This window comes from Coregonus clupeaformis, chromosome 12 (genome assembly GCF_020615455.1).
Source record: "Coregonus clupeaformis isolate EN_2021a chromosome 12, ASM2061545v1, whole genome shotgun sequence".
NCBI lineage: Eukaryota > Metazoa > Chordata > Actinopteri > Salmoniformes > Salmonidae > Coregonus > Coregonus clupeaformis.
Window position 1 is genome coordinate 55153915 of NC_059203.1, and position 16356 is coordinate 55170270.

Sequence of the window (16356 nt, forward strand, 5' to 3'; positions counted from 1 at the left end):
CTAGCTGGTAGCGATGAATCCGGAGTTAAAGGTCCAGTGATTCAGTGATTCCGGCAGAAAAACTGATATGTTCTGGGTCGATAACGCGCTGTGCAGACAGTGCAGACTGGCCGAATAATAGTCCAGACTAGAGCTGGCTGGTAGGTGGTGCAGGCCTCGGACAATGTTGAAAAACCGCTAACGGTAGCTGATAGCAAGTAGCTAGTTAGCTGGCTACTCCCGTCCGGTAGACCTAGAGGTAGATAGCCGGGATATGAGCCTGGCTCTAGGCTAGCTCGAGGCTAACTGGTGCTTGCATCGGGGGTAGTGGTGATTAGCCAAAAAGCAACATCCATTCGGTTGCGGCTAGCTAGTTGCGATCCGGTGATTAATGTCCAGTGATTAAATTATTCCGGCAGAAAAATCCAATGTTCTGGGTGAAATACCGCTAACTGTGGCTAATAGCAAGTAGCTAGTTAGCTGGCTAGCTAGTTTCAACTGGAGATTCTAGATAAAAGGTAAGTCAATAATAGAATCCGTTCCACATTGAGTGAGGCGGGTTGCAGGAAAGTATATTTTGTAGAAGGATGAAAAGTCTGATAGGGAAATATGTACGAAAAATACAAAAAAAACAGGGTATTTACAGGCTATTTACAGACACACGACAAAAACAGGACTGCACTACTACGCCATCTTGGATTCTTTAGGGTAAGTTGACAAAAAAATTTACAAGCTGACATCTAAGATAGCTCAATTTACAGTAAGCATGGCATAAACATGATTTGGGTAGTGTTTGTGTTATGGGGTTAGAGCAGGGGTGTCAAACTCATTTTAGCTCAGGGGCCACATGGAGGAAAATCTATTCCCAAGTGGGCCGGACCGGAAAAATCATGGTATATATAACTTAAAAACAACAACTTCAGATTGTTTTCTTTGTTTTAATACAATCAACATACAACATAAAGCTGGAGCCTGAGGACAGTGTGTCCAAAATAGTACAAGCACAACATCACTATTAATCATAAAACACGTCAAGTTTATTTGAAAATTCTAAAGAAAAAGAACACACAAACACACAATGCCTCAGTGATTAACAGAACTGTTTCACAGATCACAGAACTATATCAGGGTGTCATTTCTCAGGCAGAAATGTAGATACAAATAATGAAATCCTGTTCCCCAAACAAGTGCAAGAACCACAGAGTCAAGAATAGGTTAAATATACAAATAAAATAAAATCAATTAAAAACAATAGCACATCAACATAAAAACATATAAACATAAAGCTGGAGCCTGAGGACAGTGTCCAAAAGCACAACATCACTATTAATCATAAAACACCTCAAGTTATTTGAAAGTTCTGAGGACAAAGAACAAACAAACACACAATGCCTCAGTGATTCACAGAAGTATATCACAGATCACAGAACTATATCAGGGTGTCATTTCTCAGGCAGAAATGTAGATAAAAATAATGAAATCCTGTTCCCCAAACAATTGCAAGAACCACAGAGTCAAGAATAGGTTAAATATACAAATAAAATAAAATCAATTAAAAACAATAGCACATCAACATAAAAACATATAAACATACATCTGAAAGCGTTGCTCAAACTCCCGTAACAGTCCAGTTATTTTATCTTTGAACCGCTTCATGTCTGCCACATGTTGGGTCGCGCACACATTTTTCAGACAGGGGAAGTGAGCTGCATCACCACCGGCAAGTTGCGTCTCCCACAATGACAGCTTCAACTTGAAAGAACGTATGCTGTCATAATACTGCGTGACAACTTTGTTGCGCCCTTGCAGCTGTTTGTTCAAGTTATTCAGGTGCTCTGTAACATCCACCATAAATGCAAGGTCCGGCATCCATTCTGCGGAATGAAATTCTAACACTGGTTTGCCCTTTTCTTCCATGAACTGTTCAATTTCTTCTCGTAAATCAAAGAAACGCCTCAGCACAGCACCTCGGCTTAACCATCTTACCTCAGTGTGGTATGGCAGGCCATAGATGTGGTCTTTCTCTCTGAGAAGGCTGTCAAACTGACGGTGATTCAGGCTTCTGGATCGGATGAAATTAACAGTTTGGATGACCACCTTCATGACGTTATCCATCTTTAATGACTTGCAACACAAAGCCTCCTGGTGCAAAATACAGTGAAAAGTCAAAAAATCACGTCCTCCATTTGCAGATTGCACTTTCTCTCTGAACTTTGTCACAACGCCTGCTTTTTTCCCGATCATTGAGGGCGCACCATCTGTAGCCAGGCTGACAGCGCGGGACCAGTCCACTCCGACCCTGTCCAGCTCCGATCTGTCATCGGCACCAACTCCACGAACTCCTCGGTGACGGTCAATGTGTCATCAACTCCGCGGATGAAAAAATGGCCAGTTGTGCAACATCTGTAATGTCCGTGCTTTCATCAATTGCAACCGAAAACGCAATAAATGACTTTACTTTTTGCTTCAACTGGCTGTCCAAATCCACTGAAAGATCGGAAATCCTGTCTGCAACTGTGTTTCTTGTCAGGCTGATATTTGCAAAAGCCTGCCGCTTTTCAGGGCACACAATCTCCGCTGCCTTCATCATGCATGTTTTTACAAATTCACCCTCACTAAATGGTTTTGAAGCCACTGCGATTTCATTAGCAATGAGGTAGCTAGCTTTCACTGCAGCGTCACTGATGTCTCGGCTGTGAGTAAACACAGACTGCTGTTTCTTCAGACCCGCCAACAGTTCATTCACCTTCTCTCATCTCCGCTGTCCTTGAAAGTTGTCATATTTGTCAGCATGAAGACTCACATAGTGGCGACGAAGGTTATATTCTTTCAGCACTGCAACATGCTCTGAACACACCAAACATGCAGCTTTCCCATTCAATTCCGTGATTAAATAGGATGACCATTTTTCTTGGAACACTCTGCACTCTGCGTCCACTTTTCTCTTTTTTGACAGAGACATATTGGGGCAATGAGGGTGCCAAAGCACATAATGTTAAAAGTAGAAGCCGTAATAAATATCGCGGGCAAAACAAAGTAGCTCATTGGCTGCACGTGCTTGACCTACTTGCTCTGCCCCGGTATAAACAGTTTGCTTGCTTAACACAATTGCTATTGCGCCATCCAGTGGACGCAATTGGAACAGCAGTTTATTTTATTGAAAAATTGCAGCGCATTTTTATACTTAAAAAAAAAAAAAAAAAAAAAAATTTTTTTTTTTTTTCTAAATCATCTCGCGGGCCGGATTAAACCCGTTTGCGGGCCTGATCCGGCCCGCGGGCCGTACGTTTGACACCCCTGGGTTAGAGGTAGTCGGAGGACCACAGACTAATTTCCAGACCATGTAATCAATTTAGTCTACCCCTTTTCTCTTTTTACCTTTTTCTCTTTGTAAAACTCAGGTTATTTGGAGTCCTTCCACAGCGCCCTGCTGAAAAATACCCCAAAGCGGCAGCATTCTGGGTACACGAGCATGAGGGAGCGGACACACCTTGCGGTTATGGAGCACACCAAGATTGTTGGACAGAAACCTGCAAGGGACACTGAAAGGTATACAATCAAGACTACAACAGTAATGACACAACCACCTCATTCTTCTCTCTGCAGATTCTCAAAACACAATACAAAGACATGTCTACAAAAATCCCCTGCCAAGGGCTACTATTGACAAGAATGATCTGTCAAAGTCAATGGGCTGGGGGATGTTTACAGACAGCTATTTGAGATGAGGAAAGGGGTTTTGGTTGTGCAGGGTTGGTTTTTGCGATAAAAGTATTGTGTATGAGAACGATTGAGAGGTGCCATTTCTCCTCAATCTCCCATACACAACAATACATACTGTGTAAGAACTGACCTCCTATGACTTTTCACACCTTCTGCAGGCCCTCAGCCCATTCACTTTGTTGACTGAGCTTTCCTCTCAAAAGCAGCTCCCAATATCCCTCATTGTCCCTAAACAATACACTAGCCTGTTTCTAAACCGTTACAGTATGGTTCATTCGGTTAACACCTTTACCAACAAAGGCGTGTTGCCCTTCCATAAAAAGTGTAAAATGCTAACACCACAACCATGTCGTTCCAGGAGACATGCATTACCAGCAAATCTTCTGCAAGAGGTCCAGTTGGTGGTTAAGAAGGTCTACGAGTGCTACACCATAAAATAAACATGGATATTTTCTATCAATCTTCTAAATTTGTTTTCCTTTATGGATTCACAGAATATATTTATATACAGTAAGCTATACAGGGTTCTGTAGAATTGAACAGATGTTAGACATTCAGATACAGTATATCCAAATAATGTTTATTTTTCAAATTCTAAAATACAGGGGAGTGTACACTATTTAATGCTAACTCAAAAGGAGAACTGGGTATTCAACAACAATGTTAAATGGTAAAAGTAACATAAAAAATATACAGTATGGGGCCTCCCGAGTGGTGCAGCGGTCTAAGGCACAACAGATCTGGGTTCGATCCCAGGCTGTGTGACAGCCGGCCGTGACCAGGAGACCCATGAGGCGGCACACAATTGGCCCAGCGTCGTCTGGGTTAGGGGAGGGTTTGGCCGGCCGGGATTTCCTTGTCCCATCGCGCTCTAGCGACTCCTTGTGGCGGGCCGGGCGCCTGCAAGCTGACTTCAGTCGCCAGCTGGACAGTGTTTCCTCCGACACATTGGTGAGGCTGGCTTCCGGGTTAAGCGAGCAGTGTGTCAGGAAGCAGTGCGGCTTGGCAGGGTCGTGTTTCGGAGGACGCATGGCTCTCGACCTTCGCTTCTCCCGAGTCCATAGGGGAGAAAAAGGGGTAAAAGTACAAAAAATACAGCATGAAAAGTGTAGTATAGTTCAATTTGTCTGAGTGTCTCAGGTGTAGTAAAGTGCGGAGAACTGTAGCTACAGATTGCTACACAAGATAATGTGATTTAACCAAATATTTTTGGTATCCATTACTGGAAGTAATCCAACAATGTGTATGCCGCCATCTTGTCTATTTCAAATCTTCTCTCATTGATCGAGACACGTGAGTGTCCACCCGAAAGTGCCGCATGTCATTATGACAGACACCTGTCTCGACCAATGAGAGAAGACTTGAAATAGACAAAATGGCAGCATACACATTGTTGGATTGCTTCATGGAGAAAAATAAGTATTGTACGCCATAGGGTGTATCGTGCTAACAAGTTACAAATGACAGGTGTAGCGCATACCAAGTTAGCGCCAGGCTAATTAGCTAGCCAACTCCATTCACGTGCTAACGTTTGCTGGTAAAACTAGCATTAGGTGGCTGGTTGTAACGTTGTAGCTTGCTGTTTAGTAGCCATATCTACATATCTATACTATATATACAATAGATCTCCAATTGTAAAACCACTTATCTTTTTAGTAATAGTTATGGCTACCGGTAGTTGTTTAGATAACTTAGCTAGCTACCTAAGTTAGCAAACTGAAAAATAATTAGATTTCCCCCACTGTAACAGAGTAGTATGTTAACCAGCAATACATAATATGGGTTTCAGTAGACAAACTAAAGTTAGCTAGGTAGCTAGCTATCTGGCTTGCATGAAAAATAACTTACTTAGCCACCGTATTTTTCACCTGCCCTCCTGGTGCTGTCATCGGCTGTAGCTGAGCTTCCTTTTCGCTATATTCTGGTTGAAACATGTATGGATGAAGGTCACCATGTAGCTAATAGAAAATCAAAAAATGCTTCATCGTCAAATTCGAGTTGATGAGCAGTAGCGGTGCGTGGGCAAAATAAAAAGATAATTGTGTTGTTTGCTCTATAACCTGTTAGTTCATATGCATTGACACCGTGATATATAGGCCTAAGGCCGAGACAATAAGAAGACACAGTGGCAGAATAGATTCAACCACACTTTTGTTTCATTACAAAACCGGAGAGCAACATCTGTTCAGTGAGGTCCACAAAACATATTGCATGTAACAAACAGTTATATGACCTAAGGATAGTCAAGCAAGGTAATGTTTCCAAAATTTTTGGACTACTAAACAAATATTGATTTACCGCAAGTCGCAAAGAAAACAGGAGCTGCCTCCACTATTCCAGCACCATTCCAACTTCAACATTTCAACTTCATCGAATCACCTATGCTTAGTCTAATACAGTGACAACTAAAATATACCAAAAATGATTTAGTCCAATCAACGTAAGGTAAATATGATGTGGCTGTCCATGGTACTGATTTCTCTCTGTGTGGTGTGTGTGCGAGCATGCGTGCAAGTAGAAGAAACATGTTGACCTACCCTACTTGTAGAGAAATGCCAATGCCATCCTCATCTTTTATGTTGACTAAACGGTCTAGGACTCTGTCATACAGTACATGCTTTTAGTTTTTGTTGTCCTAGGCTAACTGGCTAAAATACTTGCTCACTAGCCTAACTTCCTTTCATGGGCAATGCCAGGCCAGCTAGTTAACATTAGCATACTACATCTAGCTACATGTTGAACTTCAATCCTCTCAGGCCAGGGGCACAATGTATGAATTTATGGTTGGATCAGAATCGCGGTTATAATCATTGGCCAGTACGGAGAATTAAGAAATACCACAAGTTCAAATCCCTATCTCCATCAATGGTTAATTTAGGAAAGGGACGATTTTAGCTAGCTAGCTAGCCACAACACACAACGAGATGCAACAGTTCAAGTTTTTTTCTGTCAATAATGACGTTTGGCTTGTGATATGATTGGTCTGAAGCCTAATCCAAACTGGCTTCTCTTGACACTTTTTTTTTTTTGGTGCGCCAGGACCATTCACAGCTCAGCTCACTCAGTTTAGTGCAACGCTGATTGGCTATTATTTTATATATTTTTTATCAAGGGAGGCCAAATTCTCGCAAAGCTACGGGTGGCAACAATGTCATACTCTTTCTGAACAGACAGCATCAGATAGATACGCTACACATTCTGAGACAGAAGGGCGCTGTTTTGTTCGCTCGGATGCTTTCGCCGGTGAGAAGCATTCAGCCTCTTGTGAACTGAAGGAAATGTATGAAACACAGAGAGACTAAAGATACATTATTTTGTATGTTTTTTCTTTGTCCATTTTTTGGGGAAGCCTGGCATCCCTTGGCCTCCATGAATACACGCCACAGTTGATGAGAGGAATCATTTGAAGCCATTATGGTCTGGTCAGTTCTTTCAGTTTTGCCCAAAGGATTTTTGGTTGTGTGTCCGCTTCCCTTTCAAAAATGCCTGCCTTGGGGGAGGGACAGGCCAGAGCACTCAGCACCATTGCAGCCTTTCAGAGACTGGACTTTTTTTTCTCACCTTGTATATTTAGCAATGAATCTGCCGATGTTTGCTGAAAGACATGTGAAGCCCCTCTTCGTGGCTAATTATGTGTGAAACACATTTCATTGACCTAGAAATCCCTCTGACATGATCAAAACAAACCCAGGGGTCCCCCAGGTTGAAATTCCCCTTTAAAATTGCCTTGATATCATGTGATTTATGATCAATGGAGTTATACCTAATGAACGGCAAAGATTAGTCTACAAAAGAAGCCTGAAAAAAGGAAATTGTGGGAAAGTGTTTATGATATAGGCCAAGGTCATTACAATGTGATTTGTGGTGAATTTTTCTCCACTCAAAAAATGCTATATTGAAGGTAGGCTAGTCACTCCGTTGAGCGCCTACAACCACAAATGAACCATGAAGGAGCGTGTTCGGGCATGCGAGTCTGACGATGATGCACGCACGCACGCACGCACGCACGCACACACACACACACACACACACACACACTCTCACAGAGGAGTGTAGCGTCAGTTCCTTCCTCCTTTCAAATGTTGTATGGATTTCAGATGGGTTGTCGAAAGGATAAACATTAACATTACTTACTTAGCCTAATAAACGGCGCATGTTTAGGCTATCACGTTGTGAATTCAAGTACATTTTTTGATTAAATTCCGTGCTCTTTTTAAGATCAAAATGCCAGAGTTTATCTCTGTCGATGGGTTTATCGCCGAGACCTTGGAGGACTATAGCTCTCCAACAACCTCGTCCTTCACCACCAAAATGTCAAGTTGTAGAAACGCTGTAAACAACATCGAAGAGGTAAGTTAATTGTTTCTTTACATTATGGCTATCATAATCTGTTATCAGTTGAGAAACACTCTTTTCATGCCACTTCGATACAGAAACGACTACAGTAATGGGACTTTTTGGGAGGCTTGCCAGGATAACGTAACGTGCACAGTACAAAGGTGTGCTATGCAATTCAGGCATCAACCAACTATCGCTCAATCTATGGACTGGGGTAGTAGACAAAGCGCCTGACGGCTTTCTTTGTGTCGGCCGCATCTTTTTTCTCGTTTGTTCATGGATTAATTTAATTCAACAATGCATTCGCATGGCTTTTCTCATGAAAGGCTCAATGTTGCATCAGAGATCACCAATATGCGTAAAAACATCTACATGTGGTGATGTCCTTTGTTTATCAAATGATTCCTTGTGGCGCTCGTGGTCATTATATGGAACGCGAGGAAAAACATTCAAATGTATTCCATATCAATAACCATAATACTAACCACTACTATTATATGATGGTGTACAAGCAAAACGTCCTATTTATGTTGCCATTGAAACCATTGCCACTGCTTTTATTGTGGGACCGACGACGTAATTCTACCACTATACTCAACAGTAAATAGACTGCTGTAGCTCAGTCGATTCATTAGGAAAGTGGTGAAATTAACCATTTAGGCAAATACGCCTATGGCATTGAAAAATGACAACACAACTTTGTCAAGTCCATTTATCTAGCCTAGATATCAATTCAATAAAGTGATTTTTATAATAGTCATCAACACTACTGCAGTTTTTATGATTTTGATTCAAGCTAGTTATCATAATAGAAGGCTATTAAGGCCCATATAGCTGTTTTTTAAAACAATATCTGGCAGTTATTTTAAAGATTAAGATGCTTAAACCATCATAAAACAGTTATTTAGTTTAGGCTTACTGTATATCTATCCATGATTAGTCGATGATCATAAATGCTGGACAGCTGTTTGTGACCAGCTCAGAGATTAGGCTATGCTGTATTTGCCATCCCATATACATCAGAGGAATGTTTTTTACCCCTTTTTCGTCCCAATTTCGTGATATCCAATTGGTAGTTAGTCTTGTCCCATCGCTGCAACACCCATATGGATTCGGGAGAGGTGAAGGTCGAGAGCCATGTGTCCTCCGAAACACGACCCTGCCAAGCCACACTGCTTCTTGACACACTGCTCGCTTAACACGGAAGCCAGCCGTACCAATGTGTCGGAGGAAACACTGTACAACTGGCGACCGAGGTCAGCTTGCAGGCACCCGGCCCACCACAAGGAGTCGCTAGAGCGTGATGGGACAAGGACATCCCGGCCGGCCAAACCCTCCCCTAACACGGACGACGCTGGGCCAATTGTGGGATCCCGGGTCTGTAGTGAAGCCTCAAGCACTGTAATGCAGTGTCTTAGACCGCTGCACCACTCGGGAGGCCCCAGAGGTAATGTTTTTAACAATGGGTTTGTTATGGGTGGAATTATTTTTGATTTAGAATGGCCCACAATAAAAAACGCTGTCTGTAGCCTGTACTCGAATAACGAATGGAGGCAACGTGCAGTTACGTTTTCAATAGGCAAGCATGGGCAGCGTGTCCATAAGGCTAGGGGAAGTTAAGATTTTCCTAATGTAAATTGAATTAAATTGCTAAAATGATATAGCCTAATTAGCCTACTCTTGTCTATACAGAAATAAAATAATTCTAAATAGTCTACTAAAGCATGATGTGGCCATAGAGGATTATTAGCTTCTTTTAACATTAGTACCGCTGGGCCTCGAGGGACCCCCCCTTCAAGCTAATGAGCAGTCATTCTGACTGCAACATTCTAACAGTGTAATTACTACATTTTATATACACTATCTCTAAAATAATTATTTGGTTCTGTTCATGAAGGTGTTAGGTAACATTAAGATATTTGTTTTTTTTCATTTTAAATAACAAAATTGCATTTTCATTAGTTTTTTACTGTAGGCTATATGTAAAAACACAAATTCAACTGTTAAATCAATTTTATTCGTGGCATGCCTTTGTTACAACTATGAAACAGAAACCATATGTGTTGGAACATGGTAACAGTTTCTTTTAATAAAGATTTTTTACAAAATACCCCAACCACAAAGACGTACGGTCAGCAAAACGTGTGGTCAAATGATGAAAACGGTAGCCTAAACATCATAAGCACCAAGTGTGCTTGATAAATAGTGAACATCAGCACAAAAGCAATAATGGCATTATAATTAATGTGTCAATATGACAGCAGTCAAAAATAGTTAATTATTGTCAGCTCGTGCTTACAGGGGTGCGTTTTCACGCAGTGGCATGAGTTGGATTTAATTTAGCCGTTATCCCTTGGCCTAACTCCACACATATCTTCGCCACTTTCACTTGCTTGACACACTTCCCACAAAAACGTTGCTTGCAGGCGACACAGGTGTCTTGGGTTCTGTTCTTTGGTAATCTGGCCACCTGGCACTGTCACCTCCCCGGGAGCTGTGTGCAATTTGACTTGCGCAAAGGCTTGTGTGGAATCTTTGCTGCTGCCTTGGCCCTCATGTCTCTCACGTAGCACTTATGCCAGACTCATGATGAAGTCTCTCCTGGGCATGGTGTTGTTCATGCAGTGCTTGAACAACACGTGTGCGTTGATAGCACCCTAGTCAAGCATGTTGTAGAACGCAGCAACAGGCCAGCTGCGGGTGTTTCCTTTCACAGAGTACAGCCGTGCCATCTGATCCAAAACATCCACCCCAACCTGTTTTTTAAATCTGATTCTACTGCTTGCATCAGTTACCTGATGTGGAATAGAGTTCCATGTAGTACTGTGCGCCTCCCATAGTCTGTTCTGGACTTGGGGACTGTGAAGAGACCTCTGGTTACATGTCTTGTGGGGTATGCATGGGTATCCGAGCTGTGTGCCAGTAGTTCAGACAGACAGCTTGGTGCATTCAACATGTCAATACCTCTCACAAATACAAGTTGTGATGAAGTCAATCTCTCTTCCACTTTGAGCCATGAGAGATTGACATGCATATTATTAATGTTAGCTCTCTGTGTACTTTTAAGGGCAGCCGTGCTGCCCTGTTCTGAGCCAACTGCAATTTTCTTAAGTCCCTCTTTGTGGCACCTGACCACATTACTGAACAGTAGTCTAGGTGCGACAAAACTACGCCCTGTAGGACCTGTCTAGTTGATAGTGTTGTTAAGAAGGCAGAGCAACACTTTATTATGGACAGACTTCTCCCCAGCTTAGCTAATGTTGTATCAATATGTTTTGACCATGACAGTTTACAATCCAGGGTTACTCCAAGCAGTTTATTCACCTCAACTTGCTCAATTTCCACATTATTCATTACGAGATGTAGTTGAGGTTTAGGGTTTAGTGAATGATTTGTCCCAAATACAATGCTTTTAGTTTTAGAAATATTTAGGACTAACTTATTCCTTGCTACCCATTCCAGAACTAACTGCATCTCTTTGTTAGGTGTTGCAGTCATTTCAGTTGCAGTAGTGTATAGTGTTGAGTCATCCACATACATAGACACACTGGCTTTACTCAAAGCCAGTGGCATGTCGTTAGTGTCACGTTGCTGTGTATAGGTGTGGTGTGGAATCAGGCGCAGGCAGCAGAGGGTAAGTCCAACAAGACTTTACTTAGCACAAAAATAATCCACAACAGCCCGGAGGCAAAAAGACGCACACAGGCGTAATGCAAGCGCACACAAAGGTGCGTAAATCTCTCCTAAAACACAAGGAGGAAACTACGGAAAATAGCGTACCGTAACAGGTAGCGCAACCACGACACGAACAATCACACACAACACAAACCTAACAACAAGGAAACTAAATAGGGTGCTAAACGAGACCTAACACAAAACAGGTGTGACTAACAGACAAAACCAAACAAACACGAAACATCGAGCGGTGGCAGCTAGAACTCCGGAGACGACGACCGGCGAAACCTGCCCGAACAAGGAGGAGGAGCCGCCTCGGCCGAAACCGTGACAGTACCCCCCCCCCTGACTCCAGCCGCGCGCCGCCTCCGGCCTCGGGGACGACCAGGGGGACGCGGAGCAGGGCGCGCAGGATGACCACGATGGAATTCGGTCATCAGGGACGAATCCAGAATGTCCCTCCTTGGCACCCAGCACCGCTCCTCCGGACCGTACCCCTCCCACTCCACGAGATATTGGAGACCCCCCATCCGGCGTCTCGAATCCAGGATGGTCCGAACCGTGTACGCCGGAGCCCCCTCGATGTCCAACGGGGCGGAGGAGTCTCCTCAATCTCAAAGTCCTGGAGTGGACCAGCTACCACCGGCCTGAGGAGAGACACATGGAACGAGGGGTTAATATTCTTGTAATCAATAGGTAGTTCTAACCTGTAACACACCTCGTTCAATCTCCTCAGGACTTTAAAAGGCCCCACAAACCGCCGACCCAGCTTCCGGCAGGGCAGGCGGAGGGGCAGGTTTCTGGTTGAGAGCCAGACTCGATCTCCAGGTGCGTACACTGGCCCCTCACTGCGGTGTAGGTCGGCACTCGTCTTCTGTCGACGTATGGCACGCTGCAGATGGACGTGTGCAGCGTCCCACGTCTCCTCCGAGCGCCGCACCCACTCATCCACAGCGGGGGCCTCGATCTGGCTCTCATGCCATGGTGCCAGAACCGGCTGGTACCCTAATACACACTGAAAAGGGGTTAGTTGGGTGGAGGAGTGGCGGAGAGAGTTCTGTGCCATCTCGGCCCAGGGCACATATCTCGCCCACTCCTCCGGCCGGCCCTGACAATATGACCTCAGAAACCTACCCACATCCTGGTTGACTCGTTCAACCTGCCCATTACTCTCCGGGTGGTAACCCGAGGTAAGGCTCACCGAGACCCCCAAAGCGTTCCATAAATGCTCTCCAGACTCTGGAGGTAAACTGGGGGCCTCGATCGGACACTATATCCTCGGGCACCCCGTAATGCCGGAAGACGTGAGTAAATAGAGCCTCAGCGGTCTGTAGGGCCGTAGGAAGACCCGGCAGGGGAAGGAGACGACAGGCCTTCGAGAACCGATCCACAACGACCAGGATGGTGGTATTCCCCTGGGAGGAGGGAAGATCGGTAACAAAATCCACCGAGAGGTGAGACCAGGGTCGTTGTGGAACGGGCAGGGGCTGTAATTTACCCCTGGGCAAGTGTCTGGGCGCCTTACACTGGGCACATACTGAGCAGGAGGAGACATAAACCCTCACATCCCTGGCTAACGTTGGCCACCAGTACTTCGTACTAAGGCAGTGCACCGTCCGGCCAATACCCGGATGTCCAGAGGAGGGGGACGTGTGAGCCCAATAAATCAGCCGATCCCGGACCTCGGCGGGACGTACACCCGACCCACCGGACACTGGGGAGGACTAGGCTCGGTGCGTAACGCCCGCTCGATCTCCGCATCGACCTCCCACACCACCGGTGCCACCAGACAAGACTCCGGTAGTATGGGAATGGACTCCACGCACCTCTCCTCCGTGTCATACCGACGGGACAGAGCATCTGCCTTCCCGTTCTGGGACCCAGGGATGTAAGTGATCTTGAACACAAACCGGGCGAGAAACATAGTCCATCGAGCCTGGCGAGATTCAGCCTCCTAGCTGCCCGAATGTACTCCAGGTTACGATGGTCGGTCAGAATGAGGAAAGGGTGCTGAGCCCCCTCAAGCCAATGCCTCCACACCTTTAGGGCCTGTACTACGGCTAACAGCTCCCTGTCCCCTACGTCATAATTCCGCTCCGCCGGACTGAGCTTCTTAGAATAAAAAGCACAGGGGCGGAGCTTAGGTGGTGTACCGGATCGTTGAGAAAGAACTGCCCCAATACCGGCCTCAGACGCGTCCACCTCAACTTGGAAGGGTAAAGTGGGATCCGGGTGCGCCAACACCGGGGCCGAGGTAAACAGGTCCTTCAGTCTCCCAAAGGCCCTGTCCGCCTCAGCTGACCACTGCAAGCGCACCGGACCCCCCTTCAGCAGAGACGTTATGGGAGCTGCCACCTGTCCAAAACCCCGGATAAACCTCCGGTAGTAATTGCAAAACCCAAGAACCGCTGCACCTCTTTAACCGTAGTTGGGGTTTGCCAATTACGCACGGCGGACACACGGTCCACCTCCATTCTCACCCCCGATGCAGACAACTGGTAACCCAAAAAGGAAACTGACTCCTGGAAGAACAGACATTTCTCAGCTTTGACATACAGGTCATGCTCCAACAGTCTCCTCAATACCCTGCGCACCAGGGCTACATGCTCGGCCCGAGTAGCACTGTACACAAGAATATCATCTATGTACACCACTACTCCCTGCGCCTGCATGTCCCGGAAAAGTTCGTCTACAAACGATTGGAAGACTGATGGAGCATTCATTAACCCACATGGCATGACGAGATACTCGTAATGGCCGGATGTAGTACTAAATGCTGTCTTCCACTCATCGCCCTCCCTAATGCGCACCAAGTTATATGCGCTCCGGAGATCCAATTTTGTGAAGAACCTTGCCCCGTGTAAGGACTCCGTCATAGTCCCAATCAGAGGAAGTGGATAGCTGTACTTCACCGTCACCTGATTGAGACCGCGGTAATCAATACACGGACGCAAACCTCCATCCTTTTTCTTCACAAAAAAGAAGCTCGAGGACGCGGGAGAAGTGGAGGCCCGTATGTATCCTTGTCTCAGAGACTCGGCAATGTAAGTCTCCATTGCCTTTTTCTCCTCCTGTGACAAAGGATACACATGGCTCCGCGGAAGCGCTGCTCCTGTCTGGAGGTCTATCGCACAATCCCCTTGTCTATGAGGTGGCAACTGTGCCGCTCTGGTCTTACTGAACACGAGCGCCAAATCCTCATACTCAGGAGGAATGTGCAGTGCTGACATCTGGTTCGGACTCTCCACCGAGGTCGCCCCTACGGGAAACACCCAGACATAACCCCTCACACTGAGCAGACCACCCTTTAAGAGCTTTCTCTCGCCACGAAATAGTAGGATCATGGGTCATCAACCAGGGAAGCCCCAGTACCACCGGATACGCAGGAGAGTCGATCAGATAGAGTTGAATCGTCTCCTCATGACCCCCTGCGTCCTCATCCTAAGTGGCGCTGTGACCTCCCCAATCAACCCAGATCCTAACGGACGACTATCTAGGGCATGTACAGGAAAGGGTTTGTCGACTGGAAGGAGGGGAATCCCTAACTTAATACAGAATCTCCGGTCTACAAAATTCCCAGCTGCGCCTGAATCGACTAGCGCCTTATGCTGGGACCGAGGTGCAACCTGTGGGAAACAAACAGGTAAGGTAATGTGCACGACAGAAAGCTCTGGGTAAGTAGGGCGCCTACTCACCTGGGTGGACTCCCCACTGTACGACCGGCTCTCTCCCTCACCAGGGGACCCTCCCCAGCACCTAGCCGCGGTGTGCCCTCCGCGCCCACACTTGGTGCAGGAGACTGCCCCCCTCGGGCTCCTACCTCCTCTCCCTCTAGCGCCAGCACCTCCAAGCTCCATCGGACACTGCTCGGAGGCGCTGGAGGGTGGAATGGGAGGCCCCCACCTGGGACGTCCGCGGGTCGCCAGCAGGTTGTCCAGTCTGATGGCCATGTCCACCAGCTGGTCAAATGTTAGTGTACTGTCCCTGCAGGCTAACTCCCTGCGGACGTCCTCCCGGAGGCTACATCGGAAGTGGTCTATGAGGGCCCTCTCATTCCACCCCGCGTCAGCTGCTAGAGTCCGGAACTCCAGTGCGAACGCCTGAGCGCTCCTCATCCCCTGTCGGAGGTGGAATAGACGTTTCCCCGCCGCTCTCCCCTCTGGTGGATGGTCGAAGACCGCACGGAAGCGACGGGAGAACTCCGCATACGTGACGGTGGCGGCGTCTATTCCCCTCCACTCAGCGTTGGCCCACTCCAACGCCTTGCCGGTGAGACAGGAGATGAGGGCGGACACGCCTCGTATCCCGAGGGCGCCGGGTGTATGGTGGCAATGTAGAGCTCCACTTGTAGGAGGAACCCCTGACACCCGGCAGCGGTGCCGTCGTACGCCCTCGGGAGCGAGAGCCGAATCCCACTGGGTTCCGGTCGATGGACGGGCTGGTTGTCCGGTGGTGAAGGTGATGGTGCGATAGGTGGGGCTATGGGAACCCCGCTGGTCTCCCATCGACGAAGGGTGTCCATGACGCCCTCCAAGGCGTGCCCGATACGGTTGATCCGGTGCTCGTGTCCAAGGAGACGCTCCTCCATGGGGTCGACGGGTGCTCCTGCTGATTCCATCTGGTGGTGTGTGATTCTGTCAC

At 46.5% G+C, this 16356-nt stretch overlaps 1 protein-coding gene across 4 annotated transcripts in view; it reads left to right on the top strand.

Annotated features, from left to right (window-relative positions):
• Positions 1 to 7745: 7745 nt before the first annotated feature.
• Positions 7746 to 16356, top strand: part of unm_sa1614 (un-named sa1614) — a 93133-nt gene continuing 84522 nt past the window's right edge. For all 4 annotated transcript variants that reach the window (XM_045223963.1, XM_045223964.1, XM_045223966.1 and 1 more), the window contains exon 1: positions 7746 to 8052. In XM_045223963.1, coding sequence (XP_045079898.1) covers positions 7927 to 8052 — 126 coding nt within the window. In that variant the 5' untranslated portion in view covers positions 7746 to 7926. The remainder of the gene's footprint in view (positions 8053 to 16356) is intronic.